The following is a 16,215-nucleotide window of genomic DNA, read 5'->3' as shown; positions in this document are numbered from 1 at the left end:
TTTTAATTTCTCTCTTTCTATAAATCTTAATCATATTATACTATTTTGTAAAATTATGTGTAATTTAAAAAAATTAAATTATAATTGTAATTATATTATAAAAGGAATACACTCCACGCCCAAACGGAATTTTTTACAATAATTCCATCTCTACATATTTTTATATATAAAAATATTATCTCTCTTTCTATAATTACATTCTTATAATTAAAATTTCCGTTTCATTTTTGTTGCTTTTATATTGACGGCGGATTTATATCTGGATTCTCTTGGCATTGTATATAAAATTTTATTTTTACCTCTACAATCTCGTAAACGCTTATTTGTCGATCATTAACCGCGAGATATCTCACGCACATACAATTTCTGACTCCAATAATATCATAGCGTCGAATAGTAGAGGATCGGCAATGCTTTCGTGCCCGCCTACCGTCAAAGCGATGCGTTCGTCGACGCTCTCTGAGTATTTCACATCTCCGAAGCTGTAATAGACCGGCAGGTAAAAGAGGCGTTCGACGATCGAATCGCGATAAGGAAATCGGTAAGCATAAGTTGCTGCCTGCTAATCGCAGCTTTGCGGGATGGTGTATCACTCCGGCATGGTCTTCCGCATTTTGCAAGGTGGGAGCATATCTTTGCCGATTACATCTTTGGTCGATACGATATTTCCTACCCGCGCTGTAACGTGCACATTATCACCCTCGACGATTAATTGACACGATAATAACCATCACACATGCACACAGCGGGTGCAAAATTAGATTCACGTAAATATAAAGATAAGTTTTTTTCTATATTTTTGAAAGATACCATCAAAATTTTATTAGACATTTTTTCTTATAAGATGCATTTTATATTTGACATTAATATAACGAAATGTTCGATAAAATTTTAGGAGACATTTAGTCCTTATTTAAATTTTATTTTATTTTATTTTATTTATTTTTTTTTTTTTTTGGAAATTAAAAAGTGGTCTAGTTTCTTTGATATATATTATAATTATAAATTTAAACTTTTATATTTATTTGATTATTTTATGTATTTGTGAAAGAGAGAACATTATTAATATTAATATTTCATATTACTATCAAGTATTGATTGAAATTTTAATAGTATATTTTCTAACATTAAGAAATTGAAACAACTTTCTTGTGAAAAAAACATTTAAGTCATTCGAACAAAATGAGAGCCAAATGCGGATGGTAGTGCGTAAGAGTTTCAAGAAAAAATATTTTTCTTTGAAACTTGTGTATAAATTTTACTTGATACGACACCAAGAGTTTAAATAATCTCGAGTTTCAGATTTATTTTAAATACACCGGAAAGTATTTGTATCTTGTACACAACCACTTAGCTTCAAGGAAAAATAAATTTTCCTTGAAACTTATTCACACTGCCATCTCTGTTTAACTCTTAATTGCTCGGATAAAATATTTTGTAAATTGCATCTCTTATTTCTTTTTCTGACTTCTTTCTTTCTTCCGCTTTCTCTGTTTAAAAGTTCTTTAAAAATTTATTAAAATGTAAAATGTTTCTTTTTCTTTTTTTTAAGTAAATGATCGGAAATTTACAATATGCAACAAAATTGAAAAATTTCTGTTAAATTTAACAGATATCACATGTCCCAAACGATCCACAGAAATTTTTCTGTTAATTTAACATAATATGGATATGTTAAATGGAGGCACAAATATTGTGTTAATATTTTAACACAAAAGAAATGCAAAACTTCAAATAATTTGAAATAAATTTTGTGTAAATTTAACAATTTTAATGTAAAAATAACAAAAAATATGTTAATTTTAGATTTTATCATTCCCACTTATATTATAAAATAGAAAATAAACATTTTTTTCTGTAAATTTTAACAGAAAAATCTTGTCACTAATAAAGCAGAACATATTTATTGTGTAAAATTAAAAATAGATGCACATTGTGTTATTTTTACATTTTTTTCAATTCTTTTAATAATTTAACATTTAAGTTCAATTAACAGAACATGTAATATGTTAAATTAACACATGAATGTGTTAAATATTTAACACAAAAATTTTAACGGGGACCGTTTTTAACAAGATAACACAAATTTGTCTACTGTGAACGGTACGAAAATAGAAAATTATAGACCGGTTTATTTTTTTTTTTCCATTAAGTTCATTGCGAATAGCGTTTCATAAAATATACGTACACAGTATTAACGATAACTCATTCCGTGAAAATTTGATTAATGAAGCATTGAGTTTTAATTAACTTTTTTGTCGGCCTGAAACTTGAAGAGATTGTCAGTGCATCCTCTCCCTCGCATTCCCTCGTAGCGAGTCTATGAACGCGAGGATGACCCCTTGGCAATATGAGACCGGTTTTAATCGTTTCGATTAACCACGTTGAGCCAGTATGCGGTGTCCATACGGCTTGTTTCATCATGCATTTCTGATGGAACATTCGCCCACGCCGCTAGTAATTTTGCGCTAGCACCAAACTCTTATACCAAAGAGTTTCAAAGTACGTTTACGAGCTTTCCCATGTATCACGTTTATATGAACTTGGAAACTACTTAAACACTCTGAACTTCTTGTAATTATCTATGAAAATTTCAAACTGAGTATAATATGCAATAATAATTAGATCGACATTAGTTTCGTATCGTTATGTCAAACATACAGATTGAATTAATTATAATGAAAATTACAGTGTAAGTTCTAGTGTAAATTATAGTATAAATCTTTTTAAATACTATGTATACACTGCCTTAAGTTTTCGTAACTGATGAGGAAAGTTTCGACATGTAACATATCATATATCGAAAATGAAAACGATGAAAAGAACTCACAGTGGATTTCGTTACCGTTTAGTTCGATAACGAATTTGAACGAAGATAAATAAAAAAATAATCAAAACTTTAATTAAGACGAAAAATGATCGATTTACACCGTGCTTGGAATTTTCGTTCTAATTAAACGCAAATTTCCATTGTAATTCGAACGATTAGGACACGAAAATACGCATTATTTCTTTGTAGCCGTTCGCGTACTCGCGTTCCCGTTATTTCCTTAGAAAAAAAACCGTAAGATGCATAACAGTGCATCCTTAAGTTGCGGCTACGACGCATGTGCAACGGCTTGTTGCCTACCGCGACGAAGATTATTGCTGAGTAAGAGTGGAAGGAGGTCGAGTGTGTGTGCTTCGTGCTGGATTTATTTCCGACCACGTTGTCTTGGATGATACTTCAATTGCGTTCCGTCGTATAGATACGGCCGTAATTACTATCGATCCGCGGCTCATGCACTGCGTCGCAGATCGTGTCCGATAGCGATTGTATTTAAATTAGTAGATTAATCGGATCGGGGAGAACCTTTTCGATGATTGAAGAGTGAGCCGATATTGAATGGCTTCATTAGGCGACGGCTTTTATCCAAATCTTAATTAAGGGGAACGTTTCTGACCGATTAGTCTCGCGCATATAAAACGCAACAAAATATTTAAACTTAACTCATTTTTTATATCGCATCATATTCGCGTGGAGCTTCTTTATTCAATATCAAAATTATGATACAATAAAATGAGGTTGGAAATTAACTAATTAACGCTAAAATTAAACAGATTAATAATAAATAATGTTGGGTGTCATTTTTGAAATTTATGATATTAAAATATAATATTGTTTTCCCCTGTAACAGCTACAAAGAACACTTTTGTTTTTACTCGAGAAATTAATAGAGTTTGAAGTAAGAAACTTGTAAATGACTTGGTAAAGAATTAAATCGATTAGAGTGTAATAAGCCTGTAACTTCGCAAAACAATCGGTCTCATTAACAAGTCGATTATAATGTCAATAATTGCATTCGACGGTGTTGAATACTAAACTAAGAGGACACCGAGTGTCCATTGTCAAACATCAATCGCAATCCAGTGATTGTCCACGGTATGCCATTAGCAATGTATTGTATAATTCTAAGTCCCAACAGTTGACATTAGCAAGCAATTTGATACCGATAATGATGTTAATATTATGTTTGACAATTTGGAAAGCGATATTATTTCACTTTTATTTTTGCATTAATCTTTTTTTTCATAAAAAAGAAGTATAGTATATTCTCCATTCTTTGGAAAATCCAAGATACGCGAATCAAACGAACACGAAATTAGTTAAACTTGTAGGGTCTATTAATGACATCAATTTGTCACGTCGAAATCATGCGTCAGTAATGTACGACTAATAGCACTGATTAGCATATCGAGGATAACCACGCTGTAGTGCACCTGACTTCGCTTCGAGTAAACTCGAATTTGAATCGGGCCAATGCTTCCGATTTCGAGTGCCCCAATTTCGAAATTGCAATCGTAGTACTTCGAAGCCATTAATTTCCGTTGCATGTTTCATCATTGATGGCTAACCGTACGATCGAATAATTCTGAAGCTTACACGAACTGTGTTCTTGGCAAAAGTTTTGCCTGACGTGAAGAAATACAAAAGATAATGAGTCATTATATTTTAATTACGTATATCGAAAAATACTGAGAATAAAATTCTCAAGAAAGGTAGAATCTGTTTCAATTACATGTAATTAAATGATTATAATATATATGATGTTTTTTATTAATTTCATTATTCATTATATGATATATTATCAAAAACAAATTTATAACATAGTTAGGTAATATAATTGACGCCATGACATAATATATTTTCATATATACAATATATTTACTGTTAACCAAATCTGATTGACATGTGTGCTTGAATAATGCATAATATAGTAGCTCACTTTAATATTATACACACTCGTGAATATTTCAAGTAATGCAATAAAGCGTAAAGTGTATAATAAATGTAATTTAATAATTATAACAAAAGGAACAGTTTCGCAGATAATAAAATAATTTCAATGCTCGTGTAAAGAATTTTCTAAATAAATTTTTAGTGCAAACAAAATCTTTCTTCGATATTTTTTATCGCTACAGATGGTAGAAAATTTATGTCGCGCATACTTAATTAACCCGTTTAAATAAACGGATTCATTCGAGTGATGACATAAAAATCTGAACTCTTCGATATATACACTTGTCTAATTCCTGACTTATAAATTCCAATGGGTCGATGGGATGAGTTGCTTCCTAGCAACTTTGTTTCACAACGTATCGGTATCGCCGACGAGGTCGATGTGCTCGGTATTACACGAACACCTACTAAACGCGCACACGTGTGCACTCGTGAGAATTCCTACCTCGGGCTATGAAATGGTAATTCTCACGAGTCCGACGATCGGGACCCCACGCGTAATTTTGTAGCTCTCTCTCGTGCTGCTCATCGTTTGGCACGCATGGCAATCTCACGCCACTCGCCTAGGGCAATTTGGCAAGCAGACGTCCTAGATGGACTCGACACGATCGTCCGGAGAAGCGTGCAAGATGGATGCTACTCGAGAACAGTCGTGAAAAAAAATCACTTTCATCGGCACCTTTCAATTGATTATTATTACGAGCTTCAATACTTGCGAAACAGATTTTATTATAATGCGATAAAAATAGCGATGAGAAAGACTACTCGCATAAATTCAAATCGTCCGGAGAAGCGTGCAAGATGGAGGATGCTACTTGAAAACAGTCATGAAAAAAATCACTTTCATCGGCACCTCTCAATTGATTATTATTACGAGCTCGATACTTGCGAAACAGATTTTATTATAATGCGATAAAAATAGTGATGAGAAAGACTACTCCCATAAATTCAAGCGTTACACTAATGTCCATTAGACAGCAATTATTCTGCTTCTCATGCGTCAAACGTCTCGTGAGATTAACAAATCGTTGCGATATATAATCCGTTACGCGTGTTGATTTCTTGCGCGATTTACGGTAGAACTGGCTTTGATACGCGTGTAGTAGCGATAGAATGGCGGAAGCAGGTTCGCTGTATTACATGTTGTATCGAGCTGTCAGGCACGCGTAAGTCCTTACGTCCTCAACGCGAATAAATCAGTTAGAAGACGCGTACCTCTGACAGGGTAAAGTCGTCAAGGATAACGCGCGGTTAAATCTCCGTTGAGAAACGTGACGAATCATATTTAATCAAAAACGTCGTGTCGATCGAATTGAATATTTGCGATGAGGTATACCAGATTGAGATAATAATATCGTTTAATGTGACGTGACACGTGTAGAAGGGCATTTTTTTACGGTTGTATATGTCTCAAGACGAGTAACAAAGCGAGGAAATTGATTATAAAAATAATTTTTCTTTACTCTTTACATTGATGAAATATTTCTTCATCGATGAGTTTATTTTAATTCGTTGAAACAAGTTTGAGAACGTCCGAGAAAATTTATTATCGATATGATATTGGAAGAATTATATAAATTTTTCTTATTAAATATTTAGCACAATAAAAAATATTGATGCGTACATAGTAAAATTAAGCGAGCATATTTTATATCTTATTGTGGTAAATATTAATCAGAGAAACTTTTATAAAATTTTGCCCATATTGTCCCACGATTTTCAGGGTAAATTCTAAGAGAGAATTTTCTCCGTGTATATGATCGCACTTTATGGTGTAAAATGGTGCGAAACTGTAAAACAATAAAACAAGAAATTTTGCTAAAAAAATATGCTTGAATTTTCGAGAAACGAAGTATCCGCATTCCGATTCACGTTTTCAAGTTTTCGCGTAATTTATTCTCGTTATTATAATCAAGCTCTGTTGTATATGATTCTCTCCGTAGGTCGCAAATATTCTATATTTTTAGAATGTGATTTAATGGCCGCTCGCACGTTCCATTTAAGTTTAAACGAAATGGGCGGGTTCGGAACAACTCCGGGGCGAGTTGGCTTCGAGGAAAACGAGGTAATAACCTACCTCAAAAAGAAACGGATCGAATCGCGTGTCGGGTGCGCGACGCGCGCGACCTGAAATTGGCCCCCGGCACGTGAGGCCCCCGTGAGATAGCTAACTGTACCCTAGTCTCTCTTCTCGGATTCCATGCACTCATCCCCTCTGCTTCTCTCGGTAATGATATGTAATAATTATCTCCCCCGCGTCGGCGGCAATTAGCGAGCCGTGTGCGCCTTGTTTTCGCGATTGTTACTATCGCGCTGCTAATCTGTCGAGAAATCCGCGCTTTGCTAACTTACACCGTGCGACCTTACATATGAAGATGTGCTCCGCAACTCGTTTCTTTGATAAGATGCACTTTATCGTCATTACCATAATCTCCCGGTATTACACATCTGTTTGAGAAATCTAATTAATATTGTCTTAATGCTCGTAACGGCGAATTGTAATTGTTACGTTTCACCACACGAGTCATTGCTTTAATAAGTTTCGTACTCAATTTTAATAATTAATTATGCCAGTGAAAAATAGAAAGAGAAAGAGAGTGGGAGAGAGAGATTTTATATATAGTACCCAATTTAAAGGAAAAATGGACATCATTACATATTCGACATATTAATTTTTTGCTCTAATTTTCATATTAATAAAAGGTTTTTATTCATTTCTTTTTAAAAAAATGGACACTTTCATAAAACCTATTATCTCGAACGAACATAAATATGTCTTAAAAAATAAAATAATTTATCGTAACGTGTAATAAATTATTGCGTAAAAAAAAGGATAAGCAAAGAAGTCAAATATACGTTTTGTTAAATTTAATGTGTTATACGGAAAAAATTTGCTTTTAGAATTTACCCTGAAAATCATGGAAATCATAGGACAATATGGTATTGTGGAAGAATTTCTCTGATTAATTATTTATTATAATAAAAAATATTAATATATACTTAAAATTAGGTAAATATTTAATCAGAGAAACTCTTATAAAATTCTTCCAATATTATATGTTGTCCCACGATTATCATAATTTTTAGAGAAAATTCGAAGAAAAAATTCTCTCTGCATATATTTAATTTAAATATTTGTATATGCTCAATTAACAAAATAATATTTATAGTTGATAGGTTTAGTCAAGTTAACACATTTTTTTCAGTGTAGTTTCAATCGTACTGTTAGAAAAATTACAGTTCACGACGTCAGTGTATAAGACTTTAATTTCGAGGAAGAAATCGTATGAGTCGGATAATAATGACGGTTGTCACACCGAGAAAACGTGCTTAATTCACTGCTATAAATCTCACCGCAATATGCGGGATTGCAAGTTCCAACAAACGGGATTTTTCTCGCCGCTTCCCAGGAAGGTGGGCGTATCTTTCTGAACATTGGTATTCCGCGTTGCGCCTGATTGTACTCATCTTCTCCGGAGTTTAATTGATACATCGGGGTCGAGCGCGGCAACCGGATCACTCTTAACGGGATGCTGACTGTGTTTTATCGACAAATATTATTTTCATTTAACTATTTATATAGAATAAAAATAATAAATATTTATAATAACAAACAATAATAATAATATGTAACATGCGAATGACCAAATTAATAATAATATATGCGTATTTATAATAACAAATCTGGGCTACTATATATTATATTAAAAAAATAAAAAAGCTAATAATAATTACGGTTTTTTAATCAGTTTTTGCATTAGATCAACCTAACGTAACGATAAGAAAACTATAATTATTTAATTTTCTTTTTATATACTTATACACATATATGGTAGCCCAGATTTATTATTATGAATACTTAAATTCTATAGTAAAGAATTTTCCATTCTCTACCGCCAATAAAAAGTGAAATAAAAATAATATTTGTCGATAAAAAACAGACGTAGCCCGATATTCGTATAAAATGCGAGTCCGCAGATGCGATAGCGTGCAAACATCGGCATTTATACGAACGGCGCTCTCGCAATCGATAATCATATCGGTACACTCGCGCTTACTAATTAACGAGGGAGCAGGTCTGATTATTCGCACGAACGGCGTCAGTTTTTTGCTGTCGCGTCGCGCTCCGATGTGCAACCAATTTTCCTTCATCTCGAAAAGATCGAGCATTACGTGGATAGTACGCGTATCGTCGCTTTTTACCGCATTTCTTCGATCGTTCCGGTTTCGATGTGCCGTAATGATTATATAACCGTTGCGGATAATTGCCATTTCCGTTTGTTGCGCACGAAATATATATATTCTTTTTTTTATATTTCCTATAGTAAAATCATTATCGATTCTTGTTATCGCTAATTTGTTTCACCATGCACGATGCTAATTCCTATATTAACAAGAGTAAATTAGCATACTATCGATATTTAATACCTCTTGGATAATAATTAAAAATTAATCTGATAAGGACATCTCATGAATCATGGATGATTGTATTTTACACGGTGATACGTGAATTGCGACATCATTGTCATAAATTTTTGTTCGGGCAGATGAATATTTAAAATCTTCAAATATGACGAAGCTTTTTCATTGTCAGTCATCTTCCCTTTTATCCAAGTAGTAGCAGTCAACTGTAGGTGGCATTTAAGAGATAGGCGCAAGGAAGGAAGACGAGGATGAGAGAGAGAGCTCGTCTTCACTCCTCTGGAAAGCAATTAAGAAAGACCCTGAAAAAAGGAGGAAAAAGCTCGCGGTGAAAAACGAAGACGGAAACGACAAAGACACGGAACGGTTCGTGTTCTTCGTGGGAGAGAAGCGGCGAGGCACACGCGCGTGTACGCGCACAAACACACGCGATCACTTCGACGTCACGTGAAATATAACCAAGATTTTTCTTCTGGCGCGACGAGAGAAGAGAAGCCCAGCTTCTCTCTTATCTCACCCTCTTATTCCTCCCTCTTTCGACCTCGCAACAAACATCCGCGCGCTATCGGCTTTAACGCATTAAACGCCTGTTCGTTCCAGTTCCTTTTTTTCTTTTATTTCATTTCAATGGATATAATCTAAATGATCAAATTATACGCCGGTCCTCCTGAGCATAACTCGATCTATAACATAAATATCGTTGCATCTCTCTCGTACTTCGTATTTACATATATGTAACATATGTGTGTTTTCATTAAATATTTATACAAATTACCGTTAGCATATATGTTTTTGCATAAAGAGGGAGAGTTACGTGTGTACATTTCATTATGTTCCCCATATCTATCGCTTTCCCCTCGGTTGTAACTTGCAACCCTTTTTCCGGTACTCTTGCGATCTTCCTGGAAAGACGCCAATATATCCGCCCACGCGCCTTCCATTTCCTTTTCCTGTGCGGTTTTCCTTCTTTTTTTTATTTTTTTTCTCGTACAACTATCGAAGGTAACCGGCAAACGACCGCAAAACTGTCTTTCATCGACAGCGCGGAACACGATAATGTGCCGACTATACCGACGTTGGAACGACGAAGTTTGCTCGTAAATGCACGGTAGAAAAATTTGTTTTCTTGTTAAAAACGGTCCCCGTTAAAATTCTTGTGTTAATTGAACTTGAATGTTAAATTATTAAAACAACTGGAAAAATATGTAAAAATAACATGTGCATCTATTTTTACTTTTGCACAATAAATATGTTCTGTTTTATTAGTGACAAGATTTATCTGTTAAAATTTACAGAAAAAATGTTGATTCTATTTTATAATATAAATAGGGATGATATAAAATGAAAAGTTAACATATTATGTTAAATTAACACAAATCTTTCAACTGTGTGTGAATCCGTTTAACTCCGCGGAAATGTTCGACGATTATTATGTAAATTATATTTACAATTAGATGAGTGCGAAAAAAAGAGATATTGGCGAACATCGACGTCCAATGTAATCTTGTTAATTCCGTAGCGCGAAAAAGATTCAACGCGAGAGAAAATATATCGGAATTAAAATTTTTTTGAAGAAGCTCTACCATTATCTTGATAATACGGCATTGCCGGTTCGATAATGCTCTTTCCTTCCTTGCGTCGGACTCTTTAGAAAAAAATATGCACCTTCATTTATTCGCAAACGCAATTACTCACCGTGAAATGTAGTTAATGGTGCAACTCGGAGAACGTCAGTTCTTTTTCGACTCTTTTACGAGTTCTCAGTTTCGTTTCTTTTTCACCGTCGAGCAGAATCACATCGTCATTAGCTACCGTAAGTGGTGCGTATAATAATTAAAAATTATGGCACGTATGATCGATGAAGGAACATGTGTTTCCGATAATTAACTTGTGCATTAAATTTCGATTAAAACGCGTAAATTAATTAATTTACGTTTCTACGTAATATCATTGCTCATTTCTCAATTATATTTATTAAGTAAATAGTTGCCGAATAATTTTATTAATTGCTTCGTCTTATTAGATGCGCATATAGCAATTTGATACGTATATTTTTCTTAATTTACAAAATAATTTTTAGTTTGATATTACATTTTGAAACGATTCGTTGAATTTTATATGCGATATCGCATGTGTTGTCACAAGTTTAAATAAATGTCTTTTGACATTTAATGAAATGGATTGTTATTATCAAGAACATTAAAAAGTTTAAATCTCTTGATCTGTGCCATATGCGCCAGAATTTATGCATACAACGCATGCATCACAATCCGACAGTGACGAATAGCAAAAGATTGGCGTGACGTCGAAACTTTGCTCATAAATTTTGATGCGCTTCGGAAAGCCTGTACTGGCATATATATACAATATATATTTTATTCCGCTATTTTAATTTAAATGACAGAAATTGGTAACACCAAAATATATGGAAGTTTAATGGATTAAATATAGCGTTACTAAATTTTTGTATTAAATTTGCACATCTCATTTCTACCTCAAAAGCGTATAAATTATATAAAAATTAATTTAACTGAACAAATTTTAATAATATTGTATATTATAACTAAATTATATATGTATAAATAATTAGTATTAGAAAAATATGAAAAGAAAACAGTACAGATTTTTTTATCTATAAAATTATTTTTTCGTTAAATAATATGTGCCATAATTTCCATAAAGAGAGGTCGAGAAGATCAGCATGCTACTTCACAATGGAGCTGTACGACTCTCGTAAACTGTGTATACGATACAAGACGTAGAACTGGAAAGTTTATAATGTCATAGGTAGCGGTAAGCATAAAGTTTCGTCATGCAATTCGTAGGAAGCTTTGAAAGAACGATTTAGCACAAATAGCTTTATACTTTCGATGATGATAAGGAAAATTTTTTTTTAAATAAAAATTTCTTAAAGTAGAGCCAAGTCTTGCTTGGCTATTTTATCTATAAAAATATATTAATAAAATTATTTAATGCGCAAATACAATTTCGTAGTTATCTTACAAAAGCATCAGCTTTATATGAATATTTTCCCAACACTTTTCTTTATTTTAAAAATAGCGAAAATTGAACGAGATATATCATATATTTGAAAAAAAGTGCAGAACAAACCATTAAAACTAATTTTAGACTTTAAGTGCGACAGAAATATTAAGAAAAAGTAATGTTAAATGAGTCCGTAAAAACTTTCGAGGACGAGTTCTTCATTAGTGTCGATTTATTATTTGAATCATTTTTTCCCCTCGATATAACTTTTATTTTATCATGATACTGCTCTGTCGGAGGTGTCTACACCACAACGACACACAACGACCACAAAACTGCTTTCCATCAGCCGGTGGGATTCGCGAATAGCAAAGTATGATTGCGTTTTCGCAATCTTTCCGCGCGGGAGATTATTTTTGAGAAGAAAGTGAGAAAATAATTTCAATAAAGATTATATCTTCGCAACAAAGCCACACGAAAAGTACGATCTTTTTTTATTTGCACACGCATAATATTCTTGTTCTCTCGCAAATAATCCATGGTGTTGAAAAAATTCATGCTAAGAATAATAGAGGATGGTACTTAATACAAGCTGAATATATATTTGTACTTGAAAAAAAAAATTATTATACACTTTTCAAAATTTAATACTTTATAACATTTATCTTATCTTTTCTTATTGAAAATATGGATTCCACAAGAATTTGCTACAGATAAATTGGTACTAAGTTATTATCATTTTCTATGTGTTTATTATATATTTGTACTAATTTAATTCAAGTGCTGCTATTAGCCTTATATGCATATCGATTTCACCGCATGACATGTTTAAAATAATACCGGTGCATTTGCGCCAAATATGCAAGAGGAGAGACGATGGGCAACCTCGATCCCATCCCGGGCTGACGAACGCCGTAATTATTACCGTCCGCAACGAGTATATCCTCGCCGTTGAACTCCCATCGTCTTCAGAAAACGTTACAGCCGCCACGGATATTAGCTTACGACTGACCATGAAGACTCGGAAGGTCGCGGTTTGCGAATAACTTTTCTTCTTCCTTTCTTTTTATTATCCAAGATATCGGTGCGAACTTTTTACAATAACGCGGTGAGATACTGGTGGATGTGGAGTGTGCAATAATACCCTCGAGACTCGTATCGAATATCAGGAGTGAATGAGAATTTAACTCTAGGAATATCATGCTTGCTTATAGTTATATATAGAATAAAGTCGTGACAAAAATTGGAATCTAAAGCGTCAATTTGTTGATACGTGAATATCGTCCTTTATAAAAATTTACGAGAAAGTAATAATTTCAAGAAGAAAGCATAAGATAAATTGTTTATCGTTGAGTTACGAATTATGTGCGGGAAATATAAATATTCCAATATAAAATTACAACTCGGTTTATTAATATCTTTATATAATTTGACGAATAATTTATTTCAGACCGCACTACACACGGGAGTTGGCCCTCAGCAACAGCTGTTGGAACCCAGAATGGCGCAATTGGAGACCCTAGAGGCTAAGGTAAGAGCCCTCCTTGAATATATATTTCGTAGTTTCTTAATAAAAAAAACTCCTGAACGCGGGAAAATCGATCGAACGTCGCAACATTGAGGGTGTCAAAATTTATGCCAAGTTAAAGTAAGGTGGCACAAGAACGCGAGGAAGTCATTTCGCGTGGTGAACGTGGCTCCCCTTCTGGTTTCCGAAATCCTCTTTTTTTCCTTCTCCTCGAATGACGGCGAAATTGCGGCCGTATGGGAGCTGTTTTTAGTGGAAGACCCTTCGAAGGAACGATGTTTCGCGGTTATTGGCGGGTCGGCGTTATAGCCTCCGCCGGTTCCCTAAGCCTGTCCGGTCAGTGATTTATATGCAGATGCGTGAACCGAACTCGGAGTTTCGTCCGGGGGTCCTCGTACCCGAATTCGGCTGAAGGGGGGAGGGGGGAGAAAGGGGCCCCCGGTACCATTAAAACTGCCCCGACGCGCGGATCTCCAGTGGCGCAGCATCCGCACGCTCGGTTTTTGTCGAGGCACGATAAGAACGTGGAGATGAAGCACGAACTTGCGAGCTCTTTTCTCGGCAACGATGTTTATACACAGAATTTTCTCTTAGAATTTACCCCGAAAATCATGGTAATCCTGAGATAATACTGCAAATAAAAAATATTAATATCTACCACAATAAAATATAAAATATGTTTGATTAATTTTTTATACAGTAAGATTTATTATTTATTAGTCATATGATAATACTACAAAAATAAAAAATATTAATATTTACCACAATAAAATATAAAATATATGTTCGATTAATTTTTTAGACAAAATTAAAATTTTTATTATTTATTAATTTTGTATAATAAAATTCACTGTAAACATTAATATTTTTTAAATATGAACAGTTAATTTATTGTCCAAAACTGGCTTATTTTATTACGTGGAAAAAAAAATTCCTTTTCAAGTAAAAACTAAAAAGGCGAATTGATGGTAATCGTTCACGTCTCACATTATTCTGTGGAGCGTCTATATTCAAACGGTGTTCAGTTTAATATTAATATTTTTTATTGTAGTAAATATTCTCTGCACTCTTATAAGATTCTTCCGAAACTATTGTCCCACAATTACCATGATTTTCAGGGTAAATTCTAAGAGAAAATTCTCTGCGGTGTTTTTTTCTTTTTCCTTTTTTTACATTGCTTAAATTGTCGAATTCCTCGCGGTTGATTTGTAAAGGAGATTGAAACTGAACATTATATGATTCGCGATGCCTGCTTTTCAATGATAAACTATGCAACGACAGCGTTTTGCATAAAAAATACAAAATTTCTTTATTATCAGTAAAAATAAAATTTCCAAAAATTCATTTCAATCATGCATATCGGGATAAATATAATATCAAGATAAATATATGAATCGAATTATTTTACAATCATGAATATACATCTATAGGTATGTTCTACGTCATGAATGCATTTTGCCATAATTTATGCCATATAATTTGAGAATTTCGTACTCACTCACCCACGATTTCCTGGCGGTTATAAATTATCGTATCTATAGGTGATAAAAGAACATCTATGTTATGCCACACGCAATAGACACGATAAATCAGAGTTATCCCCAACGAGCAAATATTTGACCAAAATAAAATCGCCCATCTCGGGACAGTTAATTTATCTGACGTGCGCGATTGCTAGGAGCATAAAGAGAGATTATCGATTGCGTTTCTGTTTAATAGCAGTGTTGTGATGACGAAGTGCTGTAGTTTGTTAATAAATTGCCGCGCTACTTGTTAGTTGAACGTAGCCTTAATTACCCCTTCGAGAAAGATTCTCGCAACCGCACCCCGATCGCTGCCGGGCGCATTGCAACGTAGTTGAAATAATACCATCGCGTTAATTAACATAAATACAATCGCCTTCATCGTGTAATAGGACCTAATGCGACGTTATCAATCACACAATTCGCTCTAGCGAATATAAATCGCGTTGAGCATTTCAATCGCTCTGCCGTTTCATCAAATCAGCGACATTGGATATTATTTCACAAATAGTGATGCTAAATTGTCGATGCAATCGGATCTGAATATATTATAATTGAGCTGAAATTGAATAGGATCCTTTGTCATTGCTTGATAATGCGAATGATTGTAAAACGAATATATAGGTGTATATAATTTAAGTGGCAAAGATAAAAATTTGCGAAAAAAAATGTTTGCTATCTGTACACAAAAATTCTTTCAGCATTAACTAAATGGTGTCCAGAAAGAAAGACGTGAGTTAACGTAAAGAATAAGTTAATATTTATCATCACATATTTACTTGTGTTTACAATATTCCTATGTTTGATTAGACATAGTTAATATTTACTTCCGTTGGGAGGTTCAGGTTTCTCAGATGGAAGAAAGATGCAAATACTTGGCGCGCTCAGAATTCTTTGGTTCGGAGTGCGCACACGAGTGCTCCTGGCCTCCCCGCTCTATTCTAATTTACAGTTCACATAATGTGTGCACCGAGATA

General features: G+C 33.8%; 1 protein-coding gene across 1 annotated transcript in view; it reads left to right on the top strand.

The window, feature by feature from the left end:
• sprt (PDZ domain-containing protein sprite) overlaps positions 1–16,215 on the top strand; it is a 67,339-nt gene that overhangs the window by 29,682 nt on the left and 21,442 nt on the right. Inside the window, 1 exon segment of the mRNA XM_085481986.1 lies at positions 13,638–13,718. Within this exon segment, the coding sequence (XP_085338112.1) occupies positions 13,638–13,718 (81 nt within the window).

Source organism: Nylanderia fulva, unplaced genomic scaffold (assembly GCF_048542155.1).
Source record: "Nylanderia fulva isolate GAGA-0341 unplaced genomic scaffold, ASM4854215v1 Scaffold2, whole genome shotgun sequence".
NCBI lineage: Eukaryota > Metazoa > Arthropoda > Insecta > Hymenoptera > Formicidae > Nylanderia > Nylanderia fulva.
The sequence above is the reverse complement of the archived record's forward strand: the minus strand, read 5'-3'. Positions and strand labels throughout refer to the sequence as shown.